Raw genomic sequence first — 12,842 nt, forward strand, 5'->3', positions numbered from 1 at the left:
CCGATCAATAATTGTATATTGCAATAACAATAAAGAGTACCTCTAGCACCACATCTTCGGTTCTAACTATCACGCTCCATCCACTGAAATAAACTAGAGATCCTTGGAGAAATGGTTGATTCCAGGTGGGGGCAATGATAGGCTTAGACTATTTTGGGCCAGAAAGCAAGGAAATATTAACAGAAATATGGGGACAGGCCAAAGAACACAGGAGCCAACCTAAAGGGGCTCCCTCTGGCCAATGTTGGAGAAACTTGAATATCAAAATAAATAATGAACAGCCTGACCAGGGGGTGGCACAGTAGATAAGAGTGTTGGACTGGGATGCGGAGGACTCAGGTTCAAAATCCCAAGGTCACTGGTTTGAGTGCGGGCTCATCTGGCTTGAGCATGAGCTCACCAGCTTGAGCAAGGGTTGGCTGGCTGGAGCATGGGATCACAGACATGACCCCATGGTCACTGGCTTGAGCCCAAAGGTCACTGGCTTGAAGCCCAAGGTGGCTGACTTGAGCAAGGGGTCACCCAGTCTGCTGTAGCCCCCCAGTGAAGGCACATATGACAAAGCAATCAATGAACAACTAAGGTGCTGCAACAAAGAACTGATGCTTCTTAGCTCTTTCCCTGTCTGTCTGTCTCTGTCTGTCTCTCTCTCTGACTCTCTCTGTCTCTGTTGAAAGAAAGAGAAAGGAAGGAAGGAAGAAAAGAAGGGAGAGAGGGAGGCAGGCTGAACATAATGGCAATACCCACTGAATAAAATGGAATCAATCCATGCATCAAAACTGATATAAATACATAAATTAATAAAATGAAAGTATCACATGAAATAAGTTATTGACATAGGTAAAACCTTTGTATTACCTAATACAAAGGTAACTAATTAAAACAGAAAAAGAATACTTGTCAGTGGAGAAGCCAGTATACTAACAAGTCAGCATCACCAGTAAAGGGACAAACCAAGAGTGTACCACCAGAACAGGAGCATCACTTCTGTGATACTGCTGCCCAAAAGACATTACCCGAGTTTCACAGAACATCAGACAAACATCAGACACCTTTTCTTCTAGAAAAGCACTGCCTTATAATCTTAAAAAATGGCAAGGTTATGAAAGTTAAGAAAAGGCTGAGGAATGGTTCCAGATTGAAGAATCTATGATATTAGTCCAGATCCTACTGCTACAAGAACATTATTGGGACAACTGTCAAAACTTTGATGGAGTTGAAGAATGTTAATTTCCTTATTTTTTTGGGTAGTATTGTGGTTTTGTAGGAAAATATCCTTGTTTATAAGAAATACACATTAAAATATTTGGGACTGAAGAAGCAGCATGTCAGCAATTTATACTTAAATGACTAAAATAAATCATTTCTGTACCATTCTTACTTCAGTCAAAATAAGGAAAAGAAACAACAACAAAACAGAACAAAACAGCTAATCCATATGTGATTTGTTTGGAAATCATACACACTTCTCCATATAAACGGTGTTTAGCATTAAATTAGCAAAACTAACTGACAATACTAGGTACAGGGAAGCCAAGTAGTACATTCAATCTTTATGACTGACATTTCAAATCTGCATAATCTTCTTGTGGTAGTGGTAGTATTGATAAAACATTAAAATAGCCTGAAAGGGCATCGTCCTATTATACAATAGTTGTCACTGTTCTAGTTTTATTCCTTTATCCTAATATCCTCACTTACAGGAATTTCAAAGAATAAATTTTTAAAAAGGTAAAATATGTAAGTTTTTACATATATAATATATATGTAAAGTAATATATAATACTTATAAAAACATCTTCACAGCCTGACGAGGCAGTGACACAGTGGATAGAATGTCAGAATGGAATGTGGAGGACCCAGGTTCGAAACCCTGAGGTTGCCAGCTTGAGCACAGCTCACAAGCTTGAGCACAGGGTTGTGGGTTTGAGCGTGGGATCACAGACATAACCCCATGCTCGCTGGCTTGAACCCAAAGGTCGCTGGCTTGAACCCAAAGGTCGCTGGTTTGAGCTAGGGGTCACTCGCTCTGCTGTAGCCCCCCCTGCTCCGGTCAAGGCACGTATGAGTAAGCATTTGATGAACAACTAAAATGCTGCAATGAAGAATTGATGCTTCTTATCTCTCTCCCTTCCTGTTTGTCTATCCCTATCTCTGACTCTTTCCTTGTCCCTGTCAAAAAAAAAAAAAAAAAAAAAGAAGCATTTTCACATAGTGAAAATTCAATATATAATAAAGAAGTGACTTCTCAAATTGTGATGCAATGTTCTACAGCCATCAAGAATAGTATTATTACTGGACTTGGAAAGAATGTTTTGCTCTGCATCAAAAATACTAAGTGAAGAAAGTAAAACAAAATTATGTGTTATAGTTACAATAGGTCAAAACTATGTATTTAGTCAATAAATAAATTGTTAATAGAATTTTTCAGAAAATGGTTGTTTGATTATAGTTGCTATATTATAGTTGGCAAGTGTTTATTTTTAATTATCTTTTATAAGATTTCAAAAATAATTTAATATGAATAGTATCTCAATTAAAGCTGTTACTCTAAAAAAGTTAATTTTTTAAGTAACTTTAAAAATAATATAATAGGCCCTGGCTGGTTGACTCAGCAGTAGAGCGTCGGCCTGGCGTGCGGGGGAACCGGGTTTGATTCCTGGCCAGGGCACACAGGAGAAGCGCCCATTTGCTTCTCCACCCCCCCCTCCTTCCTTTCTGTCTCTCTCTTCCCCTCCCGCAGCCGAGGCTCCATTGGAGCAAAGATGGCCCGGGTACTGGGGATGGCTCCTTGGCCTCTGCCCCAGGCGCTAGAGTGGCTCTGGTCTCGGCAGAGCGACGCCCCGGAGGGGCAGAGCATCGCCCCCTGGTGGGCAGAGCGTCACCCCTGGTGGGCATGCCGGGTGGATCCCGGTCGGGCGCATGCGGGAGTCTGTCTGACTGTCTCTCCCCATTTCCAGCTTCAGAAAAATACAAAAAAAAAAAAAAAATACAAAAAAAAAAAAAAAAAAAAAAAAAAAATATATATATATATATATATATATAAAATATTTAAGGCCTTGGCTCATGGCTCAGTGGTTAGAGCATCTCTCTGGTGTATGAGTGTCCTGAGTTCAATTTCTGGTCAGAGAACACAGGAGAAGTGACTATCTGCTTCTCACCCCTTCTCTCTCCCCCTTCTCTCCTTTTTCCCCACCCACAGCCAGGCGCTTGACTAGTTCAGGCATGGCGCAAGGCACTGAGGACAGCTCAGTTGGATCACATCAGCCTCAGGTGCTAAAAGTAGCTCAGTACTCGAGTACTGGCCCCAGATAGGTTTGCCAGGTGTATCCCAGTGGCGGCGCACGTGGCCATCTGCCTCACTATCTCCCTTCCTCTCACCTAAAAAAAAAAAATTTTAAAGCCTGACCAGGCAATGGCACAGTGGATACACTGTTGACCTAGGATGTTGAGGACTCAGGTTCGAAAATCCAAGGTGGCTGGCTTGAGCACAGTCTCATTGGCTTGAGGCTAGGCTCACCAGCTTGAGTGCGGGATCATAGACATGACCCATGGTCACTAGCTTGAGCCCAAAGGTCACTGGCTCTTCAGGAGCCCCCAGGTCAAGGCATGTATGAGAAGCAATCCATGAAACTCAAGTGCTGCAATTAAGAGTTGATGCTTCTCGGCCCTGGCCGGTTGGCTCAGCGGTAGAGCGTCGGCCTGGCGTGTGGGGGACCCGGGTTCGATTCTCGGCCAGGGCACATAGGAGAAGCGCCCATTTGCTTCTCCACCCCCCCTCCTTCCTCTCTGTCTCTCTCTTCCCCTCCCGCAGCCAAGGCTCCATTGGAGCAAAGCTGGCCCGGGCGCTGGGGATGGCTCCTTGGCCTCTGCCCCAGGCGCTGAAGTGGCTCTGGTCGCGCGGCAGAGCGACTCCCGCGAGGGGCAGAGCATCGCCCCCTGGTGGGCAGAGCTTCGCCCCTGGTGGCCGTGCTGGGTGGATCCCGGTCGGGTGCATGTGGGAGTCTGTCTGTCTCTCCCCGTTTCCAGCTTCAGAAAAATACAAAAATAAAAAAAATTGGGAAAAAAAAAAAAAAAAAAAAAAAAGAGTTGATGCTTCTCATCTCTTTCCCTTCTGGTCTGTCTCCACCTGTCTCTCTCTTGCTAAGTAATAACAATAATAGTAACAATAATAATATTTAAAGGAAGTTGGGGAAAGGTAAAAAAGGGTAGAATAATGGAAGGAGATTTGACTTGGGGTGGTGAATGTGGTACAGTGTACAGATAATGTATTATGGAATGGTGCACCTAAAACCTAGGTTTATTTATTTATTTATTCCCCCCCCCCTCATTTTTCCAAAGCTGGAAACAGGGAGGCAGTCAGACAGACTCCCGCATGCGCCCGACCGGGATCCACCCGGCATGCCCACCAGGGGACGATGCTCTGCCCCTCTGGGGTGTCGCTCTGTTGCATCCAGAGCCATTCTAGCGCCTGAGGCAGAGGCCACAGAGCCATCCTCAGTGCCAGGGCCATTTTTGCTCCAATGGAGCTTCGGCTGCGGGAGGAGAAGAGAGAGACAGAGAGGAAGGAGAGAGGGAGGGCTGGAGAAGCAGATGGGCGCTTCTCCTGTGTGCCCTGGCCGGGAATCGAACCCGGAACTCCTGCAGGCCGACGCTCTACCGCTGAGCCAATCGGCCAGGGCCTAGGTATATTTATTGATTGATGTCACTCCAATAAATAAAATTAAAATATTATTTAAAGTTTCAGCTACAGAAGTCCACTTAGCTCTTGCAGCTAAAATGGTACAACAAATTGTTATTTTTCACTTCTCTGAAGCAAATTCTGCTCCGTGACATCCATTAGTAGGATAAAGAATATTCATTAATTGGCCCTGGCTGGTTGACTCAGCAGTAGAGCGTCGCCTGGCATGTGGCAATCCCAGGTTTGATTTCCGGTCAGGGCACACAGGAGAAGCACCCATATGTTCTTTCCCCTTCCCCCTATCCTTCCTCTCTGTCTCTCTCTTCTCCTCCCACAGCCAAGGTTCCATTGGAGCAGAGTTGGCCTGGGTGCTGAGAATTGCTCCATGTTCTCTGCCTCAGGCGCTAGAATGGCTCAGGTCACAAAAGAGCAACGGCCCAGATGGGCAGAGCATCGCCCCCAATGGGCATGCTGGGTGGATCCCAGTTGGGCGCATGCAGGAGTCTGTCTCTCTGCCTCCCTGCTTCTCACTTCAGAAAAATACAAAAAAAAATACAAAAATACAAAAAAAAAAAAAAAGAATATTCATTAAGTTGAATGCTCCTAAGATACAAAATGCCTGAGTCTCAATAAATTCTTAATAAGGTATTGTACTCTTTTGATATCAGATATGCAAATAAGATAATTAAGAAAATAGTAATGTGTCCTCTTTAGATTTCTCTTTTAAAAAAAAAACATCTATTCTTTTTTTTCCCCTCTTATTCAGTGAGAGGAGGGGAAACACAGACAGATTCCCGCATGCACCCCAACCAGGATCCACTTGGCAAACCTACTAGAGGACAATGCTCTGCTCATCTGGGGCATTGCTCAGCAACCAAGCTCTTCTTGATGCCTGAGGCAGAGGCCATGGAGCCATCATCAGGCCAACGCCAACTTGCTCTAATGGAGTCATGGTTGCAGGAGGGGAAGAGAGAGAGAGTGAAGCTTTTTTTTTTGGAAAAGCAAATGGGTGATTCTCCCGTGTGCCCTGGTCCGGAAATTGAACCTGGGACATTCACACACTGGGTCAACACTCTATCATTGAGCCAACTGGCAAGAGCTGTTCTTTTTTCTTTTTAAAGATTTTATTTATTGATTTTATGGGGGGCATGGGGGTGAGCAGGAAGTATCAACACATAGCTGCTTCAGTGTAGTTAGTTGTTCACTGATTGCTTGTTGTATGTACCTTGAAAGGGGAAGCTCAGGGTTTCAAACCAGTGACCTCAGCATTCCAGGTCAATGCTTTATTCACTGTAGCACCACAGGCCAGGCAAAAAAATCTCTTCTTAATCAGTAGTTGAGTTATTAATTCTTAAAGCTATGCTTTCCTCAGATCTTAGAAAATAAAATTGTAAATTTTTTCCATGCAAATATCTAATCAAGAACAAAATTACGTATTTTCCATTATTTCCTTAAGACATATGCCAAGAAGTAAAATTATAAAACTTGCTGTTATACAGCAACTATATATATATTTTTAAACAAACAGAGAAAGGCAATTTCTCTAAAAAAAAAAGACATTATTTTCACAAAACACAAGCATCAAAATATTTACATAAACATATAAAAGTATTAATCAGCAAATTAAGTATAAAAGATAAAATGAGTTTTAAAACCATAAAAACCAAGTAAAGAGAAAAAATGACATAATACTTGGTATAGTGATTGACCATCATTTAGTTTACCTGATAACATCCACTCCCCCAGTCTGGGTAACTCAGCTTCCTTTCACACTTTTCCATGACAAACGCTGATTTCTGAATTAGACAAACTGAGTGAGGTCCATACTTTTCAGCACCATAGTTTTTAAAAAGGTCTGAAGCAAACCAGAAAAGTTTTCTTAAAAACTGACCTTTGCACAAAGAACAAGAAAATGAAGTATTCCATTCTTATAATTAAAGGTTGTTTTAAAAAGAAACATAAGTAATGGAAAATTTCAATTACAATATCAAGAGAAAGGGGGCTAAAAATCAAACTGGGTTCTCAGTACAGAAACTAGTGAGAGAAAACTATGATACCAGAAACAAGTGATAAAACTGGGCCTACAGGATTTAAGTTAGATATACAGAGGAAATGGCACTAACAATCACTTCACTGGTAGCCTAACAGCCAGCTCCCAAATGACCCAGAATAGGATGAAGACAATCATCTATATTAATAAAAGTTTTTTGGGGGTGTTGCAACTTTAGCAAAAACGCTTTTGCATTTTCAACTCATGCCATCCCCTGGAAGTTCATCAATACCTGCTGACCTACTCTTAGACTAGGAACAAACCTGCAGAGTGGACTCAGTGACCTCTAAACAGCTAACAGACAAAGGATGAAGCTCTTAAACCCCCAGCGATAATTCGTTCTCTTTAAAATTAATTCAGGTTTCATCTTTTGAAAGCAGAGAACCCAATTATACCATTTTGATTTTTTTTTTTTTTTACAGGGACAGACAGGAACAGAGAGAGATGAGAAGTATCAATCATCAGTTTTTCGTTACGACACCTTAGTTGTTCATTGATTGCTTTCTCATATGTGCCTTGACCACGGGCCTTCAGCAGACCGAATAACCCCTTGCTCAAGCCAGTGACCTTGGGTCCAAGCTGGTGAGCTTTTGCTCAAACCTGATGAGCTTGCGCTCAAGCTGGCGACCTCGGGGTCTTGAACCTGGGTCCTCCGCATCCCAGTCTGATGCTCTATCCACTGCGCTACTGGCTGGCCAGGCATCATTTTGAAATATTATAAAGCATTTTATGTCAGGTTTTTAAAAATCTTAATTATATAAGCTAAGAGAGAATATATAAAACAGAACTCTTATTTCCTTTATTTTATGAATATTTCAAAGTCCTCAAAAAACAGTGATCAATGTAAAAAAAAAAAAAAGGAGGGTCAGCAAACTATAACCTGCAGGCCAAATCCTAAGGCTTACCAGCTTGGGTTTTTTTAATGTTTTATTTATTGATTTTAGTTAGACAGGGAAAGAGAGACAGGAACATTGATCTGTTACTGTATGTGCCCAGACTGAGGATTGAACTGGCAACCTCTGTGATTCGGGGCAACACTGTAACCAACAGGGCTACCTGTTTTTAACAAGCTTTATTGGCATACATTCATAACGCATTTACATACTGTTTTGGCTGCTTTCACACTATTCCAGCAGTGCTAAGTACTTGCAACAGGGACAAGACCCACAAGGCCTAAATATTTACTATTTTGCTCTTTACAATAAACATTTGCCAACTCCCGCTGTGAAATAAAAATGTGAATCTATATTTTTAGCAAACCCATAATAGATCTGTGTATTTCTTTTGCTTTAACACTGAACTGCTGAGTAGTTGTATCATAAACCTTTTTTTAAAATTAATTTATCTTATTTTTTTAAGTGAGAGGAGGGGAGATAGACTCCTGCATGCATCCTGACTGGGACCCACCCAGCAACCTCAGTCTGGGGCAGATGCTCTGCCCATCTGGGGCCATGCTTGCAACTGAGCTATTTTTAGCACCTGAGGCAGAGGCTCCACATTGTCATCCTCAGTGCCCAGGGCTGATGCATTCTAATCAATGGAGCAATGGCTGCAAGAGAAGAAGAGAAAGACATAGAGAAGGGGAAGGGGAAGGGAGGGGGAGAGTATAAGAAGCAGATGGTCATTTCTCCTGTGTGCCTTTACTGGGAACTGAACATGGGGCTTCCACATGCTGGGTTGACTCTCTACTACTGAGCCAACTGGCCAGGGCTTGTTATCATAAATCTTTAGACTTTTATTAAGTAGGTGTGTGATAGAAAAGTAACTATACAAATCCAGTTGAACTGGTCAGGTTTAAGAATAAAACATAGGTCTGACCAGGCAGTGGTGCAGTGGATAGAAAGCTGGACTGGGACACACAGGATGGGTTCAAAACCCCAAGGTCACTGGCTTGAGTGCGGACTAACCAGCTTGAGTGCAGGGTCACTGGCTTAAGCGTGGGATCACAGACATGGCCGCTGGCTTGAACCAAAAGGTTGCTGGCTTGAAGCCCAAGGTTGTTGGCTTGAGCCCAAGGTCACTGGCTTGAGCAAGGGGTCACTCACTCTGCTGTAGCTCACCTGTCAAGGCACATATGAGAAAGCAATCAATGAACAACTAAGATGCCACAACAAAGAATTGATGCTTCTTATCTCTCTCTTTTTGTCTCTATCTGTCCCTCTTTCTGTCTCTGTCTCTGTCTCTCTCTCACACACACACACACACACTAAAACATAGGCCCTGGTTGGTTGGCTCAGTGGTAGAGCATCAGACTGGCGTGTGGATGTCCTGGGTTCGATTCCCAGTCAGGGCACACAGGAGAAACACTCATCTGCTTCTCTACCCCTCTCCCTCTCACTTCTCTCTCTCTCTCTCTTCCTCTCCTGCAGCCATGGCTCCATTAGAGTGAGTTGGCCCTGGGTACTGAGGATGGCTTCATGACTCCCCCTCAGGTACTAAGAAGAGCTCGGTTGCTGAGAAATGGAGCAACACCCCAGATGGGCAGAGTATTGCCCCCTAGTGAGCTTGTTGGGTGGATCCCTGGTCAGAGTGCATGCAGGAGTCTGTCTCTGCCTCTCCTCCTCTCAATGAATAAGTAAGTAAATAAATAAATAGAATAAAACATAAAAATTTAAAATTTAAATGACTTCATCTTAATAAAGTATGGATTAAGAAGGAGTAAAAAAAGGACCAGGTTAAATATATATTTTGGGCTCTGGCCGGTTGGCTCAGGGCTAGAGTGTCAGCCTGGCATGTGGATGTCACAGGTTTGATTCCCAGTCAGGGCACACAGGAGAGGCGACCATCTGCTTCTCCACCCTTCCCTTTCCTCCTTCTCTCTCTCTCTTACCCTCCCACTTTAGTGGCTCAACTGGTTTGAGCACATCTGCCCAGGTGCTGAGGATAGCTCCATGCTGTCTCTGCCTCAGGTGCTAAAAAAATAGCTTGGTTGCAAGCATGGCCCCAGATGGGCATTGCATCAGCCCCAGAGGGTGTTGCTGGGTAATTCTCGGTCAGGGAGCATGTGGGAATCTGTCTCTCTATTCCCCCTACTCTCACTTGAAAAAGAAGGAAAAAAAGTTCTGATGACCACAGAAATATAAACTATTTATTTCTGTTTATTAACATATCAGACTTTAGAACATTTTATTTATAAAGGTGGATAGTATAACTGTTATTGCTGACTATTCAATGACCATATTGTTCATTCCTTTGATGGCCTGTTTGTTTATATGTATTACAAAAGAATAAATAATATGGCAATATCTTACTAGTCATGGAACAATAATATTATTCTGGTATCAGAAGAATGGCATGTTACTTCTAAATTACATAAAATGCACACTCTCAGGAAAGGAAAAAATAGGATACCTAATGTGATTAACTAAAAAGAGTTCTCCATTGGAAGATCTTGCAGTAATAGCAATTAACTGTATCACTAAGTGTCTTTTTGTTCATCTGTGAAATTCAATAATATCTTCTCTATGTCTCTCATCAGGTTTTTAGAAGAACAAAATGATATATAAAAATGAAAGTGCTTTGCAAATGAAAAGTGTCGTGTGGATGTAAGGCACTGCTAAACAGCAGTGTGTGTGTGTACATGTGCAAAACTAATAGCTAACAATCCTTTCTGTGTCATGCTTCTAAGCTCTTATTATATTAATTCACTTAATTCCCACAACTCTATTACACAGGTATTACTCTTCCCTTGTACAGAGGAGGAAACTGAGGCACAGAGAAATTAGGTTATTTATAACAGAAAGATAGCAGTGGAACTACAATATGAACAGTCTCACTCCAGGGTCTGTGCTCTTAACCACTGTTTTCATCGCTGATATATAATTGTAATATGTATATAACATTTCATTTGTCTAGACTACTAACCTGGTTGATTTTCCAATATTCTACAATCTGAGCTGCGCTGATATTCACCACTTAAATGCCAACTGAATTCCTGACTAAAAGGGCAGTAGTCAGCAATTTCTACTGAACCACCATAATAAGGCAAATCTTCTGCAGGTATTCCATTCAGTTCATCAAAGTACTACAAAAGAATTATTAGGAAGACAGGAGAGAAAGAAACATTCTGTATAATCAAAACAAAGTCCACAGGCAATTTATAGCAATCCTCTAATACTGTATAACACAAAGAAGATATTAATGTACTTTTCTTCATATATAGTACAACACAAAGATAGCAATATACCACCTCAGGAGTACTTCAAAGTTCTTGTGATTTTAGAAATAAGCAAAGTAAGTAAACTAGTTTAAGTTTATTAGATTGCAAACTTGACTAATGTTTTCAAACAATGAACTGAACTAGAAGACTTTTAAGAGTTGACAAAACACAAAACAAATGCATAGAATTGAGATTTAAAAAATACTGTACTTCAGGTGTTTTTACAAATTAGTTTATATGTTGTTTTGACAAACTTAAAAAAATAAAACTGAGAAAATGAAAGAAATCACCTATATTTTGAAATCACAATACTTTGAACACCAAAGAAACAAGGCACTACGTTTTACTCTAACTCATCAAACTATAGTACTATGTACAGAAACATAGTCGCCATCATAAGGTGCCTGAGACACTCATAAAGGTCATAAATATATGTCTTTGAGGAAGCTCAAAATTTAGCAGCAACCATTTTAAATTCGCTTCTGAGATATTTCTGACTAAAGTGTCCTTTGACATGAGAGGCAGAGCTGAGGCTTTTTAGAGATAGCCGTGGCAACAAGAACCTTAAAACATCAAGTCAGAGATACAGACTGAACATGTGGGACCATTTCCTTCACCTTTTAGAACCCATGAGTCAAACTTTTTCTAAGGCAGAACTTCCAAGCCTTATAACTAATTGGCTTAGAGCATCTCAGTTATTTTCTTTAATGAACCTTGCTTTCTGTGTAAACTGGAGAAAATTAAAGATAAAGACTTGGAAACAAAGACATACAGTTTAAAAATGTTAAGATCAAAATATATATTCTAAACGTTTCTTACCATTTCTACAAGGCATTGCTAGATAGTCTATTGACTGGCACATTGGTTATAAAGACATAGAGAAATTCTTATTTTGTCTGACAGAAAACAAATGAGGCCTTATAAATTGAAAAAATTAAGAGAATTTACTCTTCTAATTCAAAATGAAAACCTATTTTTAAAAGTCTGATTCCTAAAACTGTGCCCAAAACAAGTGTTACCTGGTACTCTTGAGGCAAAGGTTTTGGAAACTTCTGCAAATTACACACTGCAACTGCTCTCTGGTCCTGCCTGCAAGTTAACTGCAGCGGATTACTCCTGAGTGTGTCACAGAAAGGGCTCAGCGTCTGCCTCCTGCACATGAAGATAAGACCATGGTATAAAATTGCAAAGAAAATACAAGTCTATTCTTTTCCATTATAAGCTATCTTTTCCATTATAATTTCAATATGGCTTAACAGCTTAAAACTAAATGCTAAATTGGTTTATAAACTTATTTTTCAAAGGGTAAAAGAAATGCTTAATGTAGATGTTAAAGATTTATGCTAGATGCATTAATAAAATTATTTCACTGTTATTAATTAAATAAAATATGATTTATCTTTTTCCATTTTTGTCAGTAAAATAGTTTTAAAGATCTGATTTGCATTTTTGTCATATTATAATGACAATATTATTGTAATATATAATTACAAATAAAAGTCCAGATCCTGCCTAAATATATAAATCTTTTTTTTTTTAAGATTTTATTTATTCATTTGAGAGTGTAGAGAGAGAGAGAGAGAGAGAAGGAAGACACAAGGGGGGAGGAGCAGGAAGCATCAACTCTCTATGTGCCTTGACTGGGCAAGCTCAAGGTTTTGAAGTGGCGACCTCAGCGTTCCAGGTCGATGCTTTATCCACTGCACCACCACAGGTCAGGCTAAAAATACAAATCTTAATAATTAACAAATGTAGTGTCAGGAACAAATGGAGATGATGTTCCTTTTGACCTGTAGCTACAAAGAGTGAAATATTTTCTATGCTACAATCTAGTTCAAAGACTCTTATTTGACAATTTGTCAAATTAAAAGCATTCACGGCCCTGGCCAGTTGGTTCAGTGGTAGAGTGTCGGCCGGTGTGTGGAAGTCTGGGTTCGATTCCTGGTCAGGGC

At 40.9% G+C, this 12,842-nt stretch overlaps 1 protein-coding gene across 2 annotated transcripts in view; it reads right to left on the bottom strand.

Annotated features, from left to right (window-relative positions):
* The window catches only part of LMLN (leishmanolysin like peptidase), a 93,535-nt gene that overhangs the window by 9,552 nt on the left and 71,141 nt on the right, over positions 1–12,842 (bottom strand). The window contains exons 13-15 of one of the 2 annotated variants that reach the window (XM_066240691.1): positions 11,910–12,042; positions 10,596–10,755; positions 6,406–6,536 (exon numbers count right to left, since the gene is read on the bottom strand). In XM_066240691.1, the coding sequence (XP_066096788.1) occupies positions 6,406–6,536; positions 10,596–10,755; positions 11,910–12,042 (424 nt within the window). The remainder of the gene's footprint in view (positions 1–6,405; positions 6,537–10,595; positions 10,756–11,909; positions 12,043–12,842) is intronic. The other variant, XM_066240690.1, reaches the window with a different exon arrangement.

This window comes from Saccopteryx bilineata, chromosome 8 (genome assembly GCF_036850765.1).
Source record: "Saccopteryx bilineata isolate mSacBil1 chromosome 8, mSacBil1_pri_phased_curated, whole genome shotgun sequence".
Lineage (NCBI taxonomy): Eukaryota > Metazoa > Chordata > Mammalia > Chiroptera > Emballonuridae > Saccopteryx > Saccopteryx bilineata.